This window comes from Tyto alba, unplaced genomic scaffold (assembly GCF_018691265.1).
Source record: "Tyto alba isolate M040663 unplaced genomic scaffold, T.alba_DEE_v4.0 Super-Scaffold_22, whole genome shotgun sequence".
NCBI classification, from domain to species: domain Eukaryota; kingdom Metazoa; phylum Chordata; class Aves; order Strigiformes; family Tytonidae; genus Tyto; species Tyto alba.
Genome location: NW_024881296.1, coordinates 20,181,834 through 20,208,294, shown reverse-complemented (window position 1 = coordinate 20,208,294; position 26,461 = coordinate 20,181,834). Strand labels below are relative to the sequence as shown.

At 41.6% G+C, this 26,461-nt stretch overlaps 1 protein-coding gene across 6 annotated transcripts in view; it reads right to left on the bottom strand.

The window, feature by feature from the left end:
• Window positions 1–26,461, bottom strand: part of SASH1 (SAM and SH3 domain containing 1) — a 565,394-nt gene that overhangs the window by 93,720 nt on the left and 445,213 nt on the right. For all 6 annotated transcript variants that reach the window (XM_042795665.1, XM_042795667.1, XM_042795669.1 and 3 more), the window contains one exon: window positions 5,779–5,907. In XM_042795665.1, coding sequence (XP_042651599.1) covers window positions 5,779–5,907 — 129 coding nt within the window. The remainder of the gene's footprint in view (window positions 1–5,778; window positions 5,908–26,461) is intronic.

Sequence of the window (26,461 nt, the reverse complement as noted above, 5' to 3'; positions counted from 1 at the left end):
AGGCACAGGCAAACTCCAAAGATGTTCAGCATCCTAACTCCAGCTTTGGTGGCTAACAACCAGAGAGAATTCTTAAATACACATCCATCATTGACTGCAACAGTTCTGGGTATTTTAGTCTCCTTCAGTGAAGGTTGGCTAGTTTCTCAAGAAGTCTTACAGTATTGCCAACCAGCAGTACAGTGTTAGACAAATACACCTCTAAAAAGGTTAAAGCCTAATTATCACTCAAATTACTAACTACTTTACTTTTGCCGCTTTTCCTCCACTCAGCCTTTCTGGACACACACCATTTATACATGATGATGGTATCTAGATGGTCAATTCCTTTTGTAATCAAGCAACAGGTTATGGAGCATCTTTCAAAATCATGAACAGCCAAGACTTATGAAGACTACATAGACACTGGGCATCAAGGCAAGAAACTTATGTTGGTTTTACATTCATTTAAATTTTCTGACTTTGCATGTGTACATGTGCTGGTACTGTAAAAACACATAGGATTAGGCAAGTCAGTTCACAAAAAACATGCACTGTACTTCACCACCATGTATACAGAGAAATTCTGAACACTTCCTCTTTTACACATGAAAATTAATTAAATGGGGGGGGAAGGTATACTGGTGTGCTTTATAGCTTTCCAGTGGTATTTATTTAAAATTTACATTATTTACAAATCAAAAATATTAGTTCAACTTCAGTGTCACAACCACAGCCGTCAGAATCCATCAGAAAACCTCAAGCTCTTCGCTGACTTCAAGATCATCAGCTACAATACAGATCTTGGCAGCAGCAGTTAGCTGGCCACTGTCAGTGATGGATGAGACAACAGAATGCAGTTTGCTCTTTCAAAGCTGTATCAGTGCTGTCCTGCCCTGCTGACAGGCAAAGCGAACCTGGTTTTGTCAGTGAGCCAGGCAGATATGATCCTGCAGACAGAAAGGAAGCAGATATGAGCAGTAACAAGGTGCCATCCTCACAGAGTCACTTTCCTGGCCTTAACTGCATTTTAGCAGATGTCCAGTTCAATATTATCAGTGATACATCCATTATGGGCCTGAAAATCCACTACACCTACTCCAACCGCAGTTATTCCTCAGCCAAAAGACCACATGGCGCACAGGAATAGGCCAAATGCTAGGAAATGTCGGCAACTCCCATGCTGTTCACAAACATTAATGTCCAAACCCAAGCACATTCTCCATTACAAAAACAGAGGCAAAATTCCAAACGCAAAAAGCAGTTATTGTGGATAAGGACAACTAACAAACCTTGATGGCACTACCATTTGGAAAAATACTCTGTGTTCAGCTCCATCTGCAGCTACTGTTTTGTTACAAGATATGCTGCTCTCCCAAACAATTTTGCCACATGATTTTTTAAAAAATTCAACTCCAGAGCGTGATATCTAGACTGAAATGGCCGTGGTCTGATAGGAAAGGCTGGAGAGCTGATTAGAGAGTACAATACACAATCAAGATATCAACACTTGCTCCCAAACAGCTTAAAATGATTTCAAAGTGTACAGAAGCAGAAATAAACAGTTCATATTTCTGTCCTTGCAGTGGGCATGCTACCAAGGGCAATCTGTGCAAGCCAGCGCTAAATACATGTTCCTGGCAAAGCTCTGCCAGCTCAGGCACTTCTTTGTTATTACATTGCTCCTCCTGATGCAGCCTCTCTGCACAACTTTTAGAGGACGTTTCAACCCCTGGGGTGACCCACTCTTTGTTCAGAGCATTCAGTAAAAACAGCTCCAAACTTAACTTTGGCCTTTCATGTTTCTACTACGTATTATTTATCAATCACTCATACTGCATTTGAGAGGCAGACAATCAGAACTGCCATCCAGAAATCAAGCTACAGTCTCCCAGCTATATCACAGCTGCTAACTGCCTAAGCTTTCATGATTATAAAATCTAAAGATGTATCCCAGTGCCTTTTGCTTCATGAAATTTTTTGCACATGGGATCCATAGCTTTTAGATAGCTGTCAACAGAGACTCTCCCCCCTCCGCCACCTTATTCCCCATTTAGACCTGATCTCAGTGCAGGGTTTGGGTTTATCCTATGGTAGCCCCTTCTCATGATTCAGTAACCACTCCAGCAAACCCCTGGAAATTTGCACTAGCACTACATGCATATCAGCTCTACTCTGTTCTAGCACTTTGCTAAAGAGAAGGAGAAGACCATTGGGGGAGGCGGAGGGAGCAGAAGTACCAAAGATGGGAAGAGATGGCACATAGACAGCACTGTCCCTCCTCACCCCTGCTAGGAGAGCAACGTGCAGCAGAGTAAAGCCAGACTGGACTAACCCAATAATATCAGTGCATAATAATTTTGGGGCTGCATGTATTTGCTATTTGGTGCATATATTTTGCTATCATAGCACATCTGAGATACGCTCTGAGGCTGGCATTTCCCCCAGCATTACTCCCCATTCACTATTTCACGATCTCTGCAAATACACTTCCTTTCCTCGAGCTGTATAGAGGAAAAAACATCACAACAAATGAGTCACTCTTCTGTTAGGTCTTTCACACTAGTACTTTTACAGTCACTTCAGCAGCTCTTCTGTTTAAACCAACTTCTGTTCCTACAGCAGATTATAAACAGGCATATTACTCTATCAGACTAAAAATGCATTCTAGTCAACATGGGCATTTCCTGCTCCCTGTGTAGCTAAGTCTGCCTGTTACTGTCTACTTATTGATGAGAGCAAGTTTCAGCTACAGTCAGCGCTATTTGGATACTGTTTTTGTGGAAGTGAGCTAATACCTACAGCCTCATGCGTTATTAGCAGAATGGCTATCTGATATCCAGAAACTGTATTATAGTGGTGACAGACATAGCAAAAAATGAGCACTAATTTATTTTTCAATTGAAATAACTTCTCTCTAACCTGACAGTTCACGAAGTCATCACTGGACTACTAGAGTGAGCGAACTCAATGAGAGCCACTGAACAGGAATCTCCAGGATGTCTTTTCACACAGCCACTTTCTCTGACTTAGCTTTTCTCAACCAGAATGACATAGTGAATCACTCACTGGTCTGTCTTGGGTTAGCTCACATGTATTTAAACCAGCGGGAAGCCCTACACCTTTGATGTGAGTTAATTAAGCTCACATGGATTTCCTCAGCCTGGCTTTTGTATCTTCGGAAGTCAAGGGAGCCAAATTAGGCCCATCTGTCTAAATGGAAGGGAGTCCTCTCCTGCCATAAGGCACACTTCATTACCCAGCACAGGAGCTGCCTTCCAAGAGCTCCAGGGAAAGGGGGTTTTGTTGCTGCCAAGAGATACCCAGAATACCAGGCATGCCGAGTGTGGGGGTTTTCACGAGAACCGCGATTCTGTGCCATCAGCTTCTTTGCACAGAAGACTCAAGGGTCTGTCTACAAAGGGATAACCTGCAGTAACCTTTTGTTTAACACTTGGAACTTTCTGGCAGCAACAGATCTGTAAAATATATTTGATTTTTTTTTTTTCCATTTAAAAATGAAGAAGGAACTAAACTTCAGTGGGGCAGAAGAGATGACTCTCTCTGCCTTGATCCTGCAGCTGCTTATTGTATAACTGAAGTTTGTGGTCCATACAAGCTCTAGAAGCCTCTCAGTTACTACACTGGAGTACCAAAGAGAGAGAAAGTAGCCTTAAGTAATCCACATCATCAGGTAGGGCTGCTAGAGAAAGGACACAAACCACTCCTGTTGCTAGACAGTGCTAGGATCTGGGGAAGCAAAGGTAGAAAACAATTATACAACTTCAGCTCCCAGATTTCTCTTAAAGGATTTGATCTTGTAGAGGGATTGCAGAATTGTGATCAGATCCCATGGCTGGCTCTGTCACAGCAGAGGTATTAACCATACTTTGGTTATGAGTTTCTATATGTGTTATACAAAAGTTACCAACACAGCAAAACCGAAAGTGACCAAAAAATAATTCTTTCGGTAACCTGTTTTCTGCAAGACAAGACTTGAAAGAAATATCTGTTAAGTCTGTGTGTAAAAACATATGACACCGTTGAGAAACACAAGCTTAACACTGAAGACCTAACAAAGCAGACCTAAAAGCTTTTTTCTGTCACAGATGATCTTTATGAATGTTATGAAAACTAAGGAAGAAGTTTGCCATGAATACACAACAACCAGTAATACATACATAACTTAAGTAGCAACAAACATTTACTAATGTTACAGGACAGCAAGGAAATTGTCCCACAAGTGAAAACACATGTTTTTGTGATAGGTTTCCTAAGAGATTCCTTCTTAAACCTAACAAAAATGAGGTATGGAGATGACCTGCATATAGATTAGTTTTGAATGAAGTGGAACTCCCCAAGGAGTCTTTGCAACTGAATGGGTAGAAAACTGGCTAACTAGGCTTAAGAGTAGCGTTTAACGTGCTGTACTCAGAGGCCAGTTACAAGCAGAGTAGTGCAGGGGCCTATCCTGTTAGGTACCTGAGGAGGAAGTACAGGGCACCCCCGGTAATGGAAGATGCCTACCTCAGGCTGTAGTTAGTGCACTTAACGGCAGGGCTGCCATTCAGAGTGGCCTGGCAGGAACCTCATGAAATTCAACTTGGACAAATGCAAAGTCCTTCTTCTGAGGAGCAAGCTCATGCACCGGCACAGGCTGGGCACTGGCTGGCTGGGCCAGCCTGCTCTGCAGAAAAGGCATGGGGGACACCAGGCTTAGCATAAGCCAGCAGCATCCCACCTCATGTCAACAGCAGTGTAGCCAGAAGATCGAAGGAAGCGATTCTCCCCCTTTCCCTGGAACCTGTCAGGCTATTCTTAGATCACCACCTCTGGTTCTGCAGTCCTGCATGCTAGGCAGGCATTGATAAACTTGAGTAAGTCCAAGGGAGGGCCACCAAAGTGCTTGAGCACTCGAGCCCTTGACGTACAAGATGAGCTGGGAGATTCAGCTTGGAGAAAAGACAGCTTCGAGGAGACCTACCAGCAGCCTGCTGGTAGCTATGGGGAGGTTATCGAAAAGATGGAGCCTGGTTCTTCACAGCGGTGCATGGCACGAGGAAAACAGACAACAGGTGTAAATTGCCATGGGGAGTATCTCATAGAATATCAGGAAAAAAGAAAAGTTTATTATAAAGACAGTGAAGCACTGCAACAGGTTGTTCAGAGAGGCTGCAAAGCCTCCATCCTTGGAGGTCTTCAAACTCAGATAAAGACCTAGTTTGAATTCAGTGTTGATACTGTTTTCAGTTAAAGGTTGAATTAGAGACCTCCTGAGGTCCCTTCCAGCCTGAAGGACTCAATGTCCCCTGCTACAGGTTCTGGAATGCATAATAAAGGAAAAGGGTTCACAAAATTTAAGATTACTTACATTTGGGAGCCTGAAAACAGTATTTGGCACCTCGGAATTCTGAGAAGCGGTACTTTAACAGTTTGCACAGTGCAACTGAAAAACAGCACACAGTTTTGTTCTGCTCACACTTTGAGCGTCTTGGAGCAAGGCAACGACACTTTCATCAGACACTCTCTTGCCTCCAAGAATTGAGGTTTGCAAGCAAATAGTACTCTAATTAAAGAACTAAGAAAAGCAGACTCCAAGGCTTAATGAATCCTAAGAAATACGTAGAAAAAACCCTAATCCTGCTAATTTCCAAGTGTTTAATTGAGTTGGCTGAAATGTTTGTGCGCTTGAACAGAACCAGAGTTATTTCCCTTGGTAGAACTCTTCAAGCTGAAATATCTTCATCTGGGAAATGAATGGCAATTATTTGTTAATAAAGTCATAACTTCTCTACATACCATATCGAGGTCTTGCGAAACCCTCCGTTTGCGCAGCTCTTCCATCCTCTCACACACATCTGTGAAGCACGTGTTATAGTAGTCTGCGTACTGCTGTGCCAGGTCATCAATATTTCCCAGCGACCCATCCTACAGTGGAGACAAAGAAAAAGAGGTTAATCAAGTTTAAAATTTTAATTTAAAGGTAACACCACAACTCTGAGGGAGACCCCCTCCCCGCAGCGCATCCAGCACGCAGCTCTCGAGTCATCCTCTCAATCCCTAGCCCCGAGCACACCAACACGCATGAACAGTTGGGAACTGCAGTACCACAGTAGCTCCTCAGAAAGAGCTGGGACCTTGCTGATTCCTACACAGAGAGAGAAGGCAGGGACGGCAATGCACAGCAGTGGAACAACATATCCCCAGGCACTACCTGCTACAGTTCCCTCCCGCCCACGTATATTTGTATTCTGTCTAGTTCTTCCAAGCAGCTGCCCACTCATCCAATAACCAGTCAATACCTACGTTTCACTGACCTTATTTACTTGGGAGTAGCCCTGCTTTCCTTGACAATGACTAACAGCAATCTAAAACATTAAATTTCTCACTTACAAGCAATCAGCCAGACTGCTAAGAATTCCAGCCAAATGACTTTAACAGGCGAGTTTATGCCACCCACAGAAACACTCTGCCAGTTGGTCTTTTAAGATATACTGGAGGCAGAAACATGGCTTGCTCAGTCTCAAATGTCTGCTTTGCTAGGCAGGATTGCTACCCTGTTAATAAAATGGCTATAGCCAGGAATCTAATTGTAATCATCTGTTAATGACAGTCAAAATTTTAAAATTATGGATAAGGAAAACAAAACAAAGCAACAACAAAAAAACCCCAACAACAATAACAACAAAAACCAGGCTGGACTTTAAATGGCATTGAGAAATCCTTCTAAACATCAGATATGTATCTCATAAAGGGCCAGGCAAGGGAGGGGCAGGCAGGGAGAATTAGCAATTTTTTTTTTGTACAATTTGCAACACATCAACACACTTAAAATAGGTCACAAAGATAGGATGGAGTAATTTTGTTTCTCTATTTGTATAATTTATGAAACAGCATATATGTTATTTTATACATTCTTTAAAAGGTAACAATCTATATTTCATGCATATTATGAGAGAACAAGAATACACCGCAGTTATTGCATTGTTGCTGTTAACAGATAAAACACATACAAAATTTTGTCTTGAATATTAAGAAAAAAATGAAGCAATCAAGAAATCATTTAAAAATAATTATGCTAATATGCATCAGTTGCAATGCAGAGTTTTAGCACAAGAGCTAGGGGGAAATATTTTAATTAGAAACCACACCTTACTGAAGCTGTTGCCATTTGGAAATAAACACGTGGACCTGCTCTCAGGGTTCTTGACTATGCTAAAGAGGCAGATCTGTTCTAATGAAGCATCACTTCCAGTGAATTGGAAAAAACATTCCAGTTTAAATCAAAGTGAAAGCCTATTAAGCCTCAGACTCTGTGAAGCACACTCCCGACTTTTTTAAAGTGCAGTTCCACATGCGCAACAGGTTACTCAAATTCCTCAGGAAGTTCTGTAGAGCTCACATTACCAAAATTCAGATCAGCTTGCAGTTTCTTAAAACTACAGTACAGGTGGAAAACAACTTGCATGTCACTTGTCGGAGCAGCAGACGCAAAATAACTACACTAAATATATAACTATAGAGACCCCTTTCTCTGTACATACCTATGTATTTTTTAGTGTATTTCCTATCTCTCAACCTGCCAAAAATATCATGCAGGAGATGTTTGAAACATTAAAAGATCAGGTTCCTTAGTGCACTTCTGGGAACTTCAGACTTTCCAGAGCTTCAGACAAACAGCCTTCCACACCGCTAAGCAAGTGTGTAAGTTTACAAGGACAAAACAGCAGCATCTTTGAGAGCACGACAGTGCTACCCTGCCTTTCTACACGAGCAGCAGTGCCAAACCCTCAGTGGGCAGAGGGCATACATCTTCCTCCTTGCCATCCATTGCTTCCCAACAAGCTGGGGAAGAAGCTGACTCCCCACCTGTGCCACAAGCTCCACACCTCTGCCCATGCAACTGGACACTTTCCCGGTGGCCGAGGGCGCACTTGCTGATCCCATGCGCACAATGGGCTGCTTTCACAAGGTTTGCAGGCTCAGCAGGGTAACTAGGGCTGCAGTGCTACAGAGAAAAATGAGCACCCAACAGAAAAAGCAACCCCAAAACTTAATCTTCATTTGCTTGCTTCTTATTGCGGGCAGTAAGAAAACCTGTATGATTTCCAAACAGACAACGTGACATCTGAATTCCAGACACTCCATCACAACAAACATCCCTCTCTATGGGTTACCAAAAATTCTCACTTTGGAATATCTTCCCCTGCCAGAGTCTGTTTATTCCTTCATAAGCTTTGCCAGTTAAGCATGTAAGAGCTGGAAACAGTAATGATAAAAGGCAAGACGGGAAACCAGCATTTTGTTAGAACAATAGGAAATCTGCCTATTTATCCCCTCTCTCAATTCTGGAAACTGTTAATAAACTTGGAAGTAGGTGCAACTTGTGAAGGTAAAGTTATGACTCTGTTTCAGAGTGATATACTCCGAATCCAAACATACCATGTGAACTTCAGCCCAGCCGAGTGCCAGGTGGAGTGGAGGCGAGGATCACAGCACGCTCCAGAAATCCTCCATGCACCTCCCCACACCTCCTCAGGTCCGTGGTCATGGACCACTTGCATGATAGCAACGCTGCTGCACAACGGACCAAAGACGAACAAGTGCTCAATTTTCACTGACACTGGAGTGCGGTTCACCGCTTTTTTTTTTTTTTTTTTTTTTTTTTTAAAGGTGGTCTCTACAAGGCTGAAGGCTTGTGACTGTCCCTAGAGCAAAATTAGCTCGATTGCAGCACCCCAATTAAAGCCCGCAGGACACGGGTGGCCCCACCGGCAGCGAGCACGTGGCCACAAAGAAAGCCCTATTCACGAGCGACTCCGTCCGCCAGCGCCGCAGCGCCCAGAGGAGCCGGGGCTGCCCGACAGAAGGGACTGTTGTCACCGCTTGGGACTCACAGCAGGGGCCGAGCTCCAACTACAGCTCATGCCAGCAACCGAGGGAGGACTAATCCTGCATGAAAGCAGGCTTCACGTCCCCAAAAGAGTTGAAGGAACAGAAAAATCACAAGGTCTTACAGATGAGAATTGGTAACGGAAGCATATGCTCACTGCAGCCCTGCCATACACTTCTGCCCGGTTACCAGGCTGAGGGCAGCTAGCATTACGAGTTCGCCACTCCGCAAAAGTGGCACAAAACCTCCCAACTAGATGAGGACAGATTTGGGGTTTGAAGTCCCTAGCTTCGAAAAATGAGAACAAAAATACAACCATCTGCATGTACATCTCAGCCTGCCGGGAAGTTGTAGTGGAAGATGCCAATTGAATCATTTGTCTCTGTGGCAAAGAGCTCCTTTTTTGAGTTTATGCGTGCGACATCCAGAAAGCAGTGCTTTTGACGAAAGAAATCCAGATACACAAATCAACCCAAGCCAAAGACAGCAAGTATTTCACACCTCACAGCACCTACTGATGTTACATGTGAGGAAATTATGTCATAACTTAACAAAGGATTGTATATCTGATTTATATCACCTCAAATTTTATCCCTACATAGTTATCACCATCCTCCTCCTTTATTTTTCAAGTACTACTAAAAACATAGCAAAACTTTAAAAAGAGAAGATGCTTCTTCACTTTTCTACTGCACTGATAATGGCCAAGGAGACCTACTTTAGGTATCATCAAACCGCAAGGTACAACTAATCAGAAGATTAATTTTGAACTACAGAATTTTGTCTGTCCATTCATTAAATTGCCCCCCCAACTTCTCCCAACAGTTCTAAACTGTCTCGCACAAAATCACCACCAGGGTGCTTTGTATTTCTATTTTGTTTTCAAGTCGAGCATCTTAAAAATATTCATATGCAAAACATTAGCTCTAGCTTGAGAAGTCATTCACTCCCTTACAAAGGGAGTCAAAGGCATTCTCTGAAATGTTTTTTTTTGAAAAAAAATCCCTAGCATTATTAATAAACTAGAACAATAAAAGCATTCATAACTAATAATATTTTTAAAATATTTCACTCTGATGCATAAAGAATAAGAGCCAATGCTACTTTTCATAAGTTCCTTTTACTTTCTTGATTTCTTCTGCAAGCCAAAACCTAGAGGGTTTTTAAGATAATAGACATAAAAGTCTAAACCCATCAGTTTGCTCATTCCTCTTCTTCCTTAATAGCCTGACATTGTAGGCTTGACTCCAATACTAATACAATAGGGTCTAAGCAAATGTGGGCTGCCATTTTAGTTTCACATGTAGGAAAAAGCATACAGCTACTTGATACCAAAAATAATAAGCCAATGCAATTTATAACAAGCCCTCAGTTGTGTGCCACTATGTCCCATTTTGATGTAGACAGGTTCCATATTTGAAACAGTTTATGTGAGTAATGAAAAAAGACATAGCTTTCAAATTTATTCTTGCTGATATACCTGTAATTCAGGAGCCACTGATATGCTCTTAACTGCTTTACATCTGTAACATTTTTAAAACCAAGACCTCATAATAAACTCTTTCTCATTTTGTTACAAATTTAACAGTTAAGCAAAGCTCCACCATAAAGACTGCTTTGCACCAGTGCCGGGCTGGGCGAGCCGAGGACGCAGGCCAAGGAGGAAGAACGCAGCCGACTCAGTATGAGTGATAAAGCATGCTTCAATTTATTGATTTTCATTACAGCCTTTTATAATCCTTCTGCTTAATTATGCCTACTAGTCAATCATTGATTGGATAAAATACAAGCAAGCCATGCCAGGGCTTGTTGGCCCAAGCCCTGGGAAAGACCCAGATAAGTTAGTTTAGGAGAAACAAAGAATACTCATTTCTCCATCCTCCCCTGATTAAAGAAGAACAAGGAATGCTTCCCAACCATGACGAGATGGAGAATGTTTCATCTCAAAACCTTAGTCAGTACTTTCCCATGGGATTCACTCTTGCTGTTGTTCACTCTTGCTGACTGAGGCCTACTCATGCTAACTTAAAAGAGACTCTCGTCGCAAAGAGGATCTCTAGATCCATGTCCCTTTTCCCTTAGCCATTCTCCAACACACCAGTTGTGTTTATTGCCATACAAACCGCAATGTTCCAGCTATGTAATCCCACAGACCTTCTCCGAGGGAAAAAATTCATAGCAACACAAATACTGAGCAGAAATACCATTCCTGAAATGCTTTAATTTATTCGTAAAATGTTACAACATGTTTCTCCTAAGACTTCACTACTGCCCAAGACCTTTGCATAAAATAGTCTGATAGCCAGGAAAGTAAACAACCCACTAGTTTTAAAGTGATCAATGTAAAATGAAGAGTTAATAAAATATTCTAATGAAACCAGAAATCATCTCGAACTTCTATTTTTGGCTGTCAAATATGTTCCTAAATTTCCATCTTATAATGTATGCGCGCAACATTTTTTGGCATCATGAAACACGGAGTAAATGATTAATTGCCCTGGAATTCCCAAAGAATTAGTTCCAATATGCATGTGAATACCAAAGGAATCCATTGGGATTCCTGTTAATGGAGTGACTACAAAGAAAAGTTGGAGCAACTTGACACTTTTTATAAAGTTAGGATTTATCAGTCACTGCACATCAGTTAGTTTAACGCACTGTCGGAATCCTTTGTATCTGATATCTGAAAGTGTAAAGAAAAAAAATGTTTTGTCGGAGAACTGCTGGCAATAAAATTAAGTAAAAATGCATAATTTACTAATAGTAATAATATAAAAACACTATTAGTTAAGGAGGAATTTGACTTTGCTAAGTAACTTATACATTTAATGAACCAAAGTACTAGGCACTGGCACAGCATAGGTAGTTTAGAAAGTTTCAGAAAGAGCGACCAAACTACTTGACTTTGTACTTTTCTGTCTCAGATTATAAAAAAAGTATTACAAAACTGCATATTTCAGCATATTCTCCTCCTATTCCAGCAGATGTTAGGAATGTCAGGAAAGAGGTCTTGATTATCAGATATATGTGCTCATTCTCCAAGCCACTGGGTGAAATTCATTTAACAACACGAATCTCAAAAATGTAAAAGAGATGTGCATGCTACAAGCCCATCTGGTTAGCAAGACAGATGGGTCTCCATCTGCACATGGCAACGCAGATTGCAGCGCACAATGCAACTATACAAGTTCCTAACTTAAAAACCACTCCAGCTAAGGCCACAGCACTTGCATAAACTGGGAGGTTAGGAAGAGGTCAGAAACAGGGAGGGAAAAGAAAAAAAAAAAAAAATCTGACTTTTTCCTATTAAATTATAAATGTATGTGGAAGGGGCACAGGCAAAGGAAAGATGCTCTTTCACAACGCTCTACAATCATGCCCTGGCAAAGGCATGGCTTTGACCTTCACAGCCCAAGATGAGAAAAATCCATTTCCATGCCTGAAACACAGGACTACTGTGTGGAGAGTTACTGTAAACATTAGCAGCTTATTTCTGGCAGTTGAATCTTAACAGGGATGCCTACCAAAAATGTGTGGAACACAACCCTGCATTTCAATAATACCTTTGGTTTGGATAGCTGTAAGAAGTACGTAAATGAAAGGTAGAACGTGGGCCAGAGCAAACAGGTTTGTTTGAGGAAGGAGAGGGCTAAGAGGGAGGAGGGACCATGAAGTGGTGAAATGAGAACGTCTGCTGAAGGGAAACATGTTTGTGACTAATAAACACACCATTTTAGACAGGACTTAATCTACATAGCACACATCCTACGAGATATTTAAAGTTAAGCAGAACTGGCTTACCTAGAAAGCAAAGGATGCTCAGATTTTTATGGGACAACTCTGAGAAAGATACCAGTCCTTTCTAGGTATTTTTCCTAATCTAAGTTCACTGAAGCTTGAGAAACTTGTGCATACTTTCCTAGGCAACCTTGGACTGCCAGTGTACCTCCCTGTGCTGCAAAATATATTAATACATGAATTCAGGCTACAGGCAATTAATCTGAGAGACACACTGTATCTCATATTCCTCCACAGTTATTTTGAAGAAAGCAGATTTAAATCAGATCCCCATCTTTTCAGAACAGAAGAGTTAAACCTGCATGTACCTCTCTGGCCAGGGCATGCATCTCCATTTGCTACAGTAATACAGACTTGACGATGAGGACAGGCATCTGTAGGAAAACCCGTGGAGCTTCATGGCAATTGTATCTGTTACATATTTCTGACCCTCTTACCTGTCCCTTGCTAGCAATGTATTTCTGCCAGAAATAAGGCTGATGTTTTGCCTTCTGGCTTAGCTTCAACATGGTTGCCATTAAAAATAAACCCAACAAGCTGCTAGAGAAACATTCCCTTCTTTTCTCTTATGGCATGGAAAGGACAATCATCCATTCAGCAGAACTAACAATCCCACTATCCATGAAGCAACAGGTTCAAAGCCTGTCTCGACAGTCAGCGAGGTCATAAATAGAATGAGACACAAGCATGAGGCCAGGCAGACCAGCGCTTGCCTTGATAGTCAGGGGAAGGCATAAAATACTCAGTGTAGAAGTCATGACATTTTTATATTGAGAACAGCTATTTTAGAGGATGCTGAAGGGTTGTCATGGTTCCCTTGACCTCTCTATAGCTGGACACTGCAAGAACAAAGAGAACATACAGATCAGACCGATTCAACAGACGACTTTCCATTAATTTTTATGGCATCTGAGGGTTGAGTCATTAAGCTATGTGGCTTTACAGACAGTTACAAAAATAGATCTAATAAAACCGTGTCAAGCTCTCTGCAGCATAGTTAAAAGTTCTAGATTCTGTACAATAAGCAGAATGCACAATGGTACAGTTTGATATAAAAGCTTTTGCAGCACTTATCTGAAATAACTGACACAGCCCACTGAGTTCAGAGCACAGTCACTATAAACCCAGAAACTTTATATTAAACCACAGAGCTACGTAAGCTTTTTCTAATATATATGAAACCTTGCCCTATCTTTAAGTCAGAACAAACTCTTCCCCCTTTCAAAATTCTGTAAATAAATTGTTTCCTTCACCATCAGCACCATAATCCTTTCCCCCCTCACTTTTCAAAGCCTGTATTTGTCAAGGTGTAACAAAGCATCTCTGGAAGCGCATTCTGGATGTGATTTACATTTTTCCCTTTGTTAATTAAAATCAATTTGAAAGCACACTACTGGGATATCTCTCTGGCATGCAACCAAGGAAGTCCTCTATGTAAAAAATAAAAATATATGTGTGTGTGTATATATGTATGCATGCTAACAAAAAAATTGTATATATGCAAATATACATTCCAACATACTTAAAAAGTAGGTATTTATCACAAGTAGAACCAGCTCTTTCACATGCTCATTATCTTGACAGACAAGATTACATGCAAATTTTATTCATGAAAAGTTAGTTCAAAGCACCCTTAATGTCCAGCTTCCCTAATAACAGTATATTATCTTCTATCTTCCTTTCCCCGAGGTCATCTGCACTAAGCTCATCAAAATGTAACTTAAAATTCTTGTCTGCTCTGATACCTGCCAGGCCACCAGTACCCACCAGGCTGGTCAGCAGTCAGGCACAGGTTATCATTGCCAGCTTGTAAAGCAGGGTAAGTTAACAACTCCTTAAGCCATGTAATAGCTGCACCTGACATCACCTCTCATTAGTTTTGTTTCCCTTGCTCTTGCCACCACCCTCTCCTTTTGCACACTGTGTTTGCTGAGACTTTTCCTCCACTTGAGTGGAAATGTGTCTGTTCATGCACACCAGCTATAGTGGGCTTCTATCCTGACACTTGGAACAGAAACAAAAGGTAAACAGAAGAATGGCAAGAATTCAGAAATGAACATATATGTGATTAAAGCACTATTAAGGAGATGGAGATGAATTTCTTGTTTCAGAACTGGGAAGTTTAGCATATATCATGGGGTAGCTTTACATTTCAGTTAGAGGCTAATGAAATAAATATGCAAAAGCCAAACAACTTAAGTAGATGATGAAATAAATCTTTATCCCAGTGAGCTCGTCATATCAACTGTAATACTGAAGGAGGTCTCATTGAAATTCCTACCTTTTATTTATATTTAGTAGTAACACAGTATGACAAAAACAAATCTGTGATGTTTGGGTCTACATAACTGAGGTATGTAGCCTGAAAAAAAAAAAAAAAAAAAACAGAAAAGATGAAAAAAAAAAAAGCAAACACCAAAACCAACAATTTGGATATTTAAAGATAAAACAAACCAAGAAAACAACGGTATCTTAGGACAACTGTGTAAACTCAGCAAGTCTGGTTTACAGTATTTCCCAAGGTGTTAAAGCTGCATGGTAGATTCAGAGAAAGCAAACTTTGGTCATGTCTCTGCCCAAGTTTTACTACAGAAAGCACAGTCAAAACTGATTTCTACTTTATACCAAAAACCACTACAGGGCATTCTCTTATAGATGGACATATTGGTGAAGCATAGTGATACAATAAAATTCACTCATCTAAGTCAATGAACCAAAAGACACTGAGATCTTATCTAACAATGATTTCACTGTACAAAATTCTGGTTTCAACTGAGGGGAAAAAAAAAAAGCCAGAAACTACTGTAAAACACTGCTTTCACTATGAACATACTCATAGCAGTATGCTGAGAAGTATTCAAAGGGTGACTTTATTTTATAAGTAGACAATTATTTTCCCCTCTGTTTTTGCGACTCCATTTGTCTGTAAGTCAACCTCCATACATGAACAATATCCAGGATATTAATACCATCTATGGGTACACTAATGCTCTGCTCCTATATAGAATTTTATTCTAACCTAATCCTTTTATCCTGTAAATGAAGTATCTTTTCAACATCACAAAATACTAAGGAAAGCACTTACTAAACATTGGATTTGTGAATCTTTATTGCATTAACACATGGCAATAAAACCTTTATAGCACCCTATACCCAACAGATTTACTGCTCAAGTCAATTTTTGCCTGAGATAGAATATACACAGGTTCCAAACAGATATATGCATAAGGGGCATAACAATAATATCAAATATGATTGTCATCATGCTACCCAAGGCAAAACAATTGCTTGTTTAGTAAAATAATTCTATATCCAATTCCATGGTCCTTAGCTTCTCCAAATAAAATGCATTAAATTTGGTTTGGCCTATGAAATGTTTATTTTTCTCTTTTTTTTTTTTTTTTTTTTTTTTTTTTCCCCTGACACTAAGCAGCTCCTACAATCTGTACTTCCTTTGTGGAAAAAATGGTATTTCATTCCACCTTGTGCTGGGTGCTGTATAAAAACCCAGTGACAGCAACAAGTACCTACTGTGACCTTTGCTCCTCTCTACTCATGTATTTCTCCAAGCATCACGGTAGCAGAGCATAACCATCTTTATCTTAAACTTTGCTATGCTTTTCACTAGGACAGTTTGGCACAAAAATGACATACCTTGCCCAGAAAAAGGAAATTCACACAAAAAAAAACTACTTATCCATCTTTCTCTGTCCCCTTTACCCCTTTCCCTTCTTCTTCAATGTACCACTGTGTGCTCCTTGCCCCTCTATTTTTCTGGGTTTAGGGTTTTTCCCCACACCCTCTTAAAAAGCGAGGCACAAGATCCTGAACAGGTCTCCTGCCTGGCCTTCCCTAAGTATCGCAACTTCCCCCAGCCCACTGAAACCCGGCGGTACTGGCTTCAGGGATGCACCAATAAAGGAGGTGAGCCCTCCATGCCTTCCCTAATTTCTCACCACCTCAGCAGCCAAATCCTGCACAGGATCTTCCCCCCAGCTACAACTACTGGCGAGCAGAGGGGCTCTGCAGGGAAGCCAGTGCCCGCGAAGCCCGGCAGGGATGCAGTCACTCCAGGTTTCTTCTGGCTGGACAAGCCTGTCACCTCATCTGCACTTCCACAGCAAGAGCTATAGGGCAGCACTGCGCCTTTATTCGCGCAGCACCCAGGTCAGCGATGAGCATCCCAACGTTTAGAGAAGTTGCCACACTATTACCAAGTTGGGTGTGACATTAAGCACAATTACTTATTCCTCCATGTGCCATTTAAGAGGCTTATCTCTAAGAGACGGGCACTCTCCTGCTATCCATGTGAAGGTTTTGGAAAAGGAATCTTAAAGTATCTGCCTTCACTCCAAAATCCAGTTTTACAAAGTGTAAAAAAAATACTGTTCTGCACACCAAGGCACAATAGGGTCTCTCCTCTGTTTTGGGAGTAGATATGGAAATTGGTTATCCTGGTTGCTGTGCTCAGCGGTACAGAGTACTGAAAACCCCAGAGATGTAGACCTTGATTTACTGCTGCAAGCACAGAGGGTGGCCTAGCTGTCAGCTGGGGAAAACCAGAATGTTGATGTTTAAGCTGCTTTCTCGAACTCTGCTATTCTGTTTTTTTTGCCTGCTAGAAATTCAGCAGCTTGCAGCCTGGAGGATACACCCAACACTTCTGCGAACCCAGAGACTAACCTCACCTTCACTCCTACTGCTTCCTGGCGGGCTGTCTTTTACCAGGAAAGGAAACAACCGTAATTGAGCATGGCAGCAATCCATGTTTCTCCATGTAATCTTAGCAGCAGAAGAAATGGTTTCCTGTAGCTCCCGTAAGCAAGCTGCGCCCAGGCCCCCCGCCACCGATGCCACCCATCCTGCTGGCCCGTGCTCCCCCCACACCCCCTCGCTTCTGTGGGGTGCCCACTGCTGGCACAGGCACAGAGGGGTTCCCACTCTTTGGTGGCATTAATAAGTTAGCTCAAACAGACACCCCACGTTCATACTAATAATGTAAAACCAGAAAGACTGACTCCGCTCTGGAGCACTTGAGTGAGGCCTCAGCTTTAGACTCTAGCAGATGTAAGGCACTGTTAACACACACTCTCAACCACTGTAGGTAGCGTACAGATGAACTAAAGAAGGCTGTTCATGCAAAACTTCATGGTGCTGGGCTCAGGTTTTTTTATCGCCTTAACTAAGCATCTTGAAATGTCTTTGGAGAGTGTTTTATTTAGGAGCAGTAATGCATAGTTATCAGGGGGTTTCGGTTCATTTAATTAAGTTGAACACAATTACACTCCAGTGGGTCTTAAAAATGCAAGAATCTATTTAAATATTATTTAGATGTCTATCTTTTAACTACCACAGATTGTATAGGGCTTCATGTTTATATCAATTAGGGATATCAACCTAGCAGTAAGAACTATCGCTTGCCAGCTTATAATCCTTTATACTCTGGGATCTTGTATTTTATTTGCTCATTTCCCTTTATCTGTGTACAGTGAAGATGGGCTTTTTGCGTTCCTGTGTGCTCATATTGCTTCATCATTGCCAAATGCTTGCTAATTAGGCGAAATAGGCCTCTTACCCAAATCAAAGAGAAACATTTCTGCCTACCTACAGAGCAAATCCTACAGTCTGGGCTTGAATAACTGTGTGGTTGCCATATCTCCCAGGTGTCCCAAGCACATATTTCTCTGAAGGGGCAACGTGCACTTCATTACTTACAGGAGCTCCCCAACATGCAGGATGTTATGTGCTTGTTTCCAGGATCAGCTTAAGCCTGTGGGTGCTGTCAGTCCAGTGGCTCTGCCCACTGGTAACGGACACATGGACACAGAACGAAGCTGCCTCAGGGCAAATTTGGATCTGACACTAGGGAAAGGTTCTTCACTGAGAGGGTGGTCGGTCACTGGAACAGGCTCCCCAGGGAAGTGGTCACAGCACCAAGCCTGTCAGAGTTCAAGCAACATCTGGACAATGCTCTTAGTCATATGGCTTAGTTTCAGGCAGTCCTGTGAGGAGCAGGGTCCCTTCCAACTTGAGATATGCTATGTTGCTTTTACTGGAAACTGAATACATTACTCAAGCGCTGCACATCACAGAGATGCACCTTGAACAGAAGCATGGAACAATTTGAAGAGCCCCACATTGCTAAAGAGATCATAAAAAGCAGAAGCTGGTAGAATCCCAGCGTCAATAAAGCTCGCAAAAAATTGTGTGTCTCTACAAAACCCAGTAGCTGGTTCTCATTGATCCAAGGCCCTCAACCACAGGTTGAAAAACAACTGTAAAGACACTTGGACTTGGAGGGTTAGGTGAGTTCTCACTTGAGCAACATCTCTATGCATAGCAACCCGAACATCAAAAGGAGAGCATCCCACTAACTAACCGTTTGTCAGGAGAGGTATCATGCCAAAGAAAAACATCTCACCTAGTTGTAAAAGCCATTGTAACACAAGAAGAAAGCCTCAGATGGAAGGAGTTTCATCACAGACTCTGCTTCCGAGATAAAAGAAGAGACTGCAGTCCCGGGGAACACCAAACCATGAACCCAGCAAGAGCAACAGGACGACCTGTGTACCAGGATGCATCTGAAGCACCACAAAAACAGCAGGGAGCTCCCTGAGCAAAAGGAAGACGTTACACCATTTTTCACACTATGCACCATTATCAGTTTCAAATCAAATGACATATGGTAAATAAGCTGCCTCATGCATAAAGAATCAGGACTTGAAGGGAAAAAGAAGATTTTGCTGTATGAGTCTGTCAAGGAGAAAGGAGAACCATTTTCAGATTTCACATTTTCAGATGTAGTGATCTCTTCAAAGCTGGAGGGGTACAACCCAAAATGCAAAGGCTGGTTCAGAACCAGTTACATGCAAGCAGGGAATCAGGGCATCAAACCGTCTCTAGCAAAACAGTAAACTGCGCTCTTATCTTCAGCCTGTTTCAGCTAACCAGTCCTCTGCTACAAATTACCCATTCTGGCAATACCTGAATGGCATAATGTTACATGACTCATACACACATCAATGGTTACCCAGCTATAGTCTATATTTGTCTTTCAGCAAACACAAAACATGGTGCAACCAACTAGACATGAAGGCTTACCTTGCCCTCCCATATCCCTACTCAGCGCTTGAAGTGAGCCCTGTCATTTGTGAACCAGGCTGGAATCTCCACTGTTTACTTCCCACATGCTCCCTGCCTGTCCGCACTGTTCAGCCACCTCCTCTGGGCCTCCCCAAAGCCAGCCTGCGTGCTGACCTTCCCCTGCCGAGGTCCTGGTGCGGGCTCCAGCCATTTCCTGCCATGAAGGCGGCAATTCTTCCTTTCACATGATCTCCCTAAATCCCTCTTCCTAGCAGTGGCAAGTTACCCTTCTCAGCTGGGACTCTCTCTTCTCTTTTCTAGCCACAGAAATACAATTCTGGATACTGAGTCACTACACCTCCATCCCTTGTCATCCTCTGTTTTCTCTTTATATGAGAGATATTTTCCTAAGAGAGGCATGGGCCTGTAGAAAGGAAAAAAAAAAAGTAATTGCTTTTTAATTTTTTTTTTTTTTAAACTGTTCAAACCCACACAGCAAGAGATCTACCTAAGAAAGGCAAAAGGGCCAGAGAAGATCTAACTTTTTATCCCCCCTCCCCTCTCTTTTCATGGCAGTTTACAAAATAAGTAAGTTATCTGTAAACATTTTACAATAGTTGTAATCAGGTTTGGCAGATGAAAAATGAAAGTTTGTACAATCTTTTGTATTCTAACTACATTTGAGATGAGGATTAAAAACCACAAGTAACTTGGCAAAGATTACTTCAAGAAAGTATCGTTCCGTCAAAAAGAAAAAGCAACGTGGAGAACATCCGCCTCTTTCTTTTCTCTCAATTCTGGTAATTAGGAACTCAACCTCCATGCTAACCAAACCCACTGAGACTCATCATGACTAGGTCTGTAACATGGATATGCAGAAGCATCCCTTTCCTTTCTCATTTATGCATGAACACACACCATGCGGTATGAAGCCATTCTTCATCATCATGCCAATATTTTGATTGAGTCCTTGACCTTATGTTCTCTGTTAACTTCCTGAGTTTAGACAGCTATCATGCAAAACTTAGGTTTTGCAAAGTTTATCCATGTGCACTCACTCCCGGACACAAAATCTAAACAATACGTTGCTGGATCTGGGCTGAGCAAGAAACAATGTACCTCACTTTGCTGACACATCCCAGTATCCCTTCAATTCGGTACACAGCAGAACGTGCCACCAGAGCAGAGAAGAATGACAAAAGTTTAGACTCCATTTCATGTCTCGCTGCAAAATGCTCAGAATAAAAAGTAGCCGTAATTAAAGAGGAAAATAGAATGTTTGAGGACTGACAACCATTTTGCACTACCTACAACTGCTCAGACTCCACTAATAAAACAAGAAATAAAACAGGCTTTTCCCTCAAACATGTCAAAATTATGAATGGGACACATCATTGCAAAATAAAATATAACAAAAAATAAGCATCTTTCTATTTTCACTTGTACCATGCACAAGCAAGGTGGGATCTTCCACATACAAGCTGGGACACTGACAGAGAAATCTGGATAATTAAGAAGAGACACCAGGAATTTGACATTTTCCTCTAAAGGAAAACATGACCTCAGAGAAACTTGAGAGACATATGGTATGTAAAAACACTGAGAAAAAACATCCAAAAAATTTGCCACGTCTGAAGATACACGAAATGCCCCGCCGCAGGAAATCTGCCTTTATTCAACACTTTTTGTCCAGCGAGATGAAGAGACAGGCCTAAGGAAACATGTCCAGTGGGGGAAGAGAAAGGAGATGCCTGCTACTGCGGCCACACCAGTGCTCCAGCCGCGCCGGGACGCCAGCGCCCACACACCTTCACTGCGGTACCTGGAGCTACTTCTCCTCTCAGTGTTTTTCAGGGGAAATAAGCAGCCTGCACACAGCCTGCTCTTGCTTCCACCAAAATCAGTGGCAAATTGCAAGTAGCCTCAGGGAAAGCAGGAGCACAAACAGCTTCTGTGGTGAAGATTCCCCACTGTGTTTGTCGTGCTGAAAAAACCCCACATTTATATGCTAGAGATACAGCAAAAAGCAAATACCTGTTCTGAGCCTACTTAGTCCTCAGTCTGACACAAAGCATCATATAAATCCAACAAAGAACAGGTCAGAAACTGGCCAACATGGCTAGTACCACAGGCACTAGCATCCCTGCTCCACTGTCCATCAACTGCTGTATTTTTTGGTATCCCCAATGCAACAGCTGTCCACAAGCTTTTGAGTTCTTGCTCGGCTAGAAATTTCCTCACCTTACCGGTTGGGTTTTTTGTTGTTGTTTTGAAATACAGTATCTTTTATTAGTTCTCTGATAAAACGTTGCACATGGTAATGTGTTCTCCACAACTTCTGTATAAAACATGACATATTCCCACAACACACTGAAGCATCGAGTTTTTGAAGCGTAAACACATAATCATCTTGAAGACGGAAACTTGAAGACAGAAACCAAGACTGACATACAGCATGTAGTCTGCCCCCCCGCCTTTTCCCATTTTACATTTTACAATTGTTATTTACGAACTCTAACATGGGAAAGAAGCCTAGTAGAGTAGAAATCATGACCTGCAAGCTGTGGTGCATATTATGTATGAATACGAATATACTTATTTTTAAAAGAAAATTTTTCTTATTTGTATCCTCAGAGTATACGTTTCAGTTTCTATAGAAAGCATTTACCGTCAGCTTTTAGAGCTACTGCATTAAACTGGCCAACCTCTGAAAGCTCCAAAGCTCACAAGTATTCAAAATTATTCTGTATAACTGAAGGCTATATTTAAGTTTATGCAGTGATACTGATAATATGAAATATGTCTAACAGGCATGGTGAAAAGATATGAGCCTCAATTTAGCAGTAGAAAATAAGTATCTTCAATTTGCACTCCATCCCTGGAATTGCACTAGAAATTTCTGGTGTAAAAAACCCTTTCAGCTGAGTTGGAATACACAGGAAGCTCCTGCTGGAAGACTGCAAGCACAAGATCTGAAGAGGATGAATGTGTTTCAGAACTGTAACAGATACAGATAAACAGAGATAATAAACACAGAACACAAACATCCAAACATTTCCCCATTTGTGAATGCACAAAAACCACAGAGGCTACAGCAGTGACATATCACTTCTAGAGGTATATTTTATGACCAGTAAGATACTGCTCTGGCAAGCAAAACACCTTAAAAGCCTAAAATGCTTTTTGCATAGCATTACATTGCACTTCAGGAAATCAGCTCTAGCACGTATTTTCACCCAATCTCCAGCTGTGGATGCACACTCACTGAAAGAACTTTCAGCGTGGTGGAATGAGCTCTCATGGTAAGTGCTCTCAAACACATTTTTTTCTGCATTGAGTCAGACTGGGGTTACAGTCGAGCAGAGAGCAAGCTCTGCACAGCAGGGTCAACTCGGTGCTGGCATTGAAAGGACAAGGAGGCTCAACTCATCTGAACTTGTGAAGGAATGACAAAAGTTGCTTTTTCCTTTCTGGTTGAAAACCTACGGGCCACACACTGCTCCAGTATAAACAATCTTTGTGCCTTAGGCTCATGAAGTTTTTATGTAAACGGGGCAGAAATTAGACCCTTTATCTTTTGATCTTCATCTTTTGTTTCCATCATACCCATCAGCACTGCACAAAGCATCTTCAGCTGCAAGAGGGTTAGGAGCATCCCACAACCAAGAGATTGCTCACGTACTCTCAATTTAATACTGTAACAAGCACGGTACTGTTTTCATCACCATCTATTGACTCTTGTCATGCTCACTGCAAAGCTTTCAAAATACTGCTTTTATTATTGTATTAAATAGTTACCTAATCTCATTTACACACACACTCCTACACACAGAGAGAATATACTGAAGGTGGAGAACACTGTGATATAAAATTTTAGTATGCTGTTACAAGAGCAAAAAGGACTGTATATCATCGTAAATACAGTGACAATAATGAAATGGAGAAGGATGTATTTATATTCCTGATAATTATATTACCATGCTTGCAAGCTTCAATGTGCTTGCTTACCCATCCACACAAGAACAACCACATTTTTCCCATCTGGAGGCCTGATCATGTAAACTGATCTCAATAGCACATCCCCATGTTCACGCAGGGCCACGAGGAAGACAAGTCAGTAAAAATCTAATGGGCTTGAAGCAGAGCAGACCTGCAACAGCACTCCAACCAGACTGCACTTAGATCGCAACATAGATATGAGCAACCAGTTTTCCAATTTATCTTATGTGACCTTCCATAAAAAAAGCATGAAAGTGCGATTGTTGTACTATATTCTTAACCTTGTCCATCTAATTTTCCCATTTATACCCTGCTTAAAACTGTTTTCCAGATAGGTTATACAATCCTCACTCAATTTCAAACTCTTCATAGGAAATGAGCCTCTGAAACTAGTACGTAGCTCAAAAATGCATATCCAGGTGTCATTAAAACTTTGTCCTGGGTTGAGTGAGTGGTGGGGTTTTTTGGTGGCAGGGGAGGGGGCCATAGGGGCGGCCCCCTGTGAGAAGCTTCTCGAAGCTCCCCCAGCTCCAAGTCAGCTCCACTTCTCTTTGGAAACTGAGCCAATCAGCTGCACCTCTGCAATAACGTATTTAAGAAGGGACGTGGTAAAACAACGAACTTAAACTGTTAAGTATTTTATTATACTAATCTTAGTTCAAATAAAAATAGTACATTTACGCTTCAAAACATGGCAGTAGACAAGAAAGGTTTCCTATTACTGTAAGGCAGGAAAAATCTTCCCCTCACCTCAAGATCAAAGCAGAGCCAGTGTGCCCACACCTGACCCATGCCACAGCTACTGTACTGCAGTGGAGGCAGCTCCTTTTATTTTTGGAGTAGTTATTTTCCATAATGGCAACCTGTATTGTCAACTCTTGGGTTCTAATGTGTTTCAGTGAATTGTGTTGTAAATTCTTCCTGCCAATGGGATAGTTAAGTCTCTTGTGTCCCTGCATATATCTTTATCTAATCACATAACATGTGTCTACGTACTCCTTTAATGGAGAATATGCTGTTATAGTAGAAACTTAATTTTTATAGACTTTCACGTATTAAACCCCTTTCCCTCTTTTTGTTCACTTCCTCATGAAAAACCTGGAATCCAAATTCTTGCAAATCCACCTCAGCATTCCCAGTCACAACCACCACCTTCCTCCTCCTCCTCATCCTCCCACCACCAATAATGGCAACAGACAAAGCAGTGGGTTCATTAGTCATCACCCGAGTCATGCCATGGCAAAGAGGAAAATTATTAGCAGCACTTTATATTAAAACAGGTATTGTGACAAATCACTTTGCTGGGTCATTAAAAAGTAATTCTTATTCATCTTGTGTTACTAAGCCTCCTGAAGTCCGAGCACAACCTGTGCTCTACAACCATTAATACCATGTCAATGGGGTAAGCGGAAAAGAAGAAAGTCTGTGCTGCTGCATGAAGGAAAAGCTACAACCAGAGACTCCAAATGACGGAGGGAGACCTGGGAAGGCACAGGCAGCAGCGTTGGACGCACCAGCATCCTGCCACCTCTGGAGGGAAAAATATCCTGAAGGAGCTGAGCCCAGGGCCAAAGCTGGCGCAGTTCAACCGGGGTCTGGAAGGAGAGGCAAGTCCTTTCTCTCCCCTCTGACTAACTCCCTTGCCCCAGGCACTGCCCGTTTCACCCATTCCTCGGCCCTGCGCCCCATCCAGCAGTGACCCCGCTCTGCTGCACCCCGATCCCTCCGTCCCTCCGCTCAGCTCACGCGGCTTAACCTCTCTGCGCCTCTGTTTGCTCAGCATCTCCTGCAATCAGCACTAATTTACACTGATTTCTAGACAGCATCAGAATAAGTTAATCATTACCTAGTTCTGTAAAATGTCAGCTGCTTCGAGATACACTAAAAATAAGTTTTTCACCTGACTACAGAAAATGGTAACCAGCATAAGACACTGCATTACATGTAATAAAATTTCTTTAAGAGCTCATTGTCCTGCACGTGCAACACTTTTTACTTTTCCACACCAATTTTCACACTCTCTTTCTGTTTAGAGACTGACATTTTTTCATATCCACAAAAGGAAGGAGGCATCATTACAGGCAAATTCTGGCAATCTGGTATTCAACTGTTCTTAAAAGACAGAGAGAGCTTGGCTGATTAACCTTCAAAATGCAAAAAAAAAAAATATGAGGAAAAAAAGTATCTCTAAATATTGATAATGAAGCTAGCATTCAGAGCAAACCAGCAACACAGTGAAAGTAAAATTTTATTACCAAAATTCAAGTTTACCTTAAAATGATAGTTGTTCTCTAGTAAAGAGCAGTTCATAGCAGACAAAGAACAGGTATATACAAGTCTTCCCTGCTTTTTCCTCTGCAATTCAAAGCCCAGGAATACCCAGAGTTTGCTTTCAAGAATGAATGAAGAGGGCACCAGAACCCACACATTCCTGACTGCAAAGGGTCTTGTGGGAACTAAACTCTCTGATGGAGACATCTGTTATATGTGACCTGACATGCAAGAAAAAGCCTAGACCAAAGGTTATCTCTACAAGCTGTCTTTCTTCATAAAGGGATTAGCATTGCTAGGCGTAACATTGCGTGGAGACGAGAGAAAGGAGATGCAAGAGGTTAAGTTTAAAATATAAAATTGAATCCGCCACCTAAACCGACAGTCAGTCAACTCCATTTTGATTTCTTTATTTGAAAGCAAAATATACTCTATAGT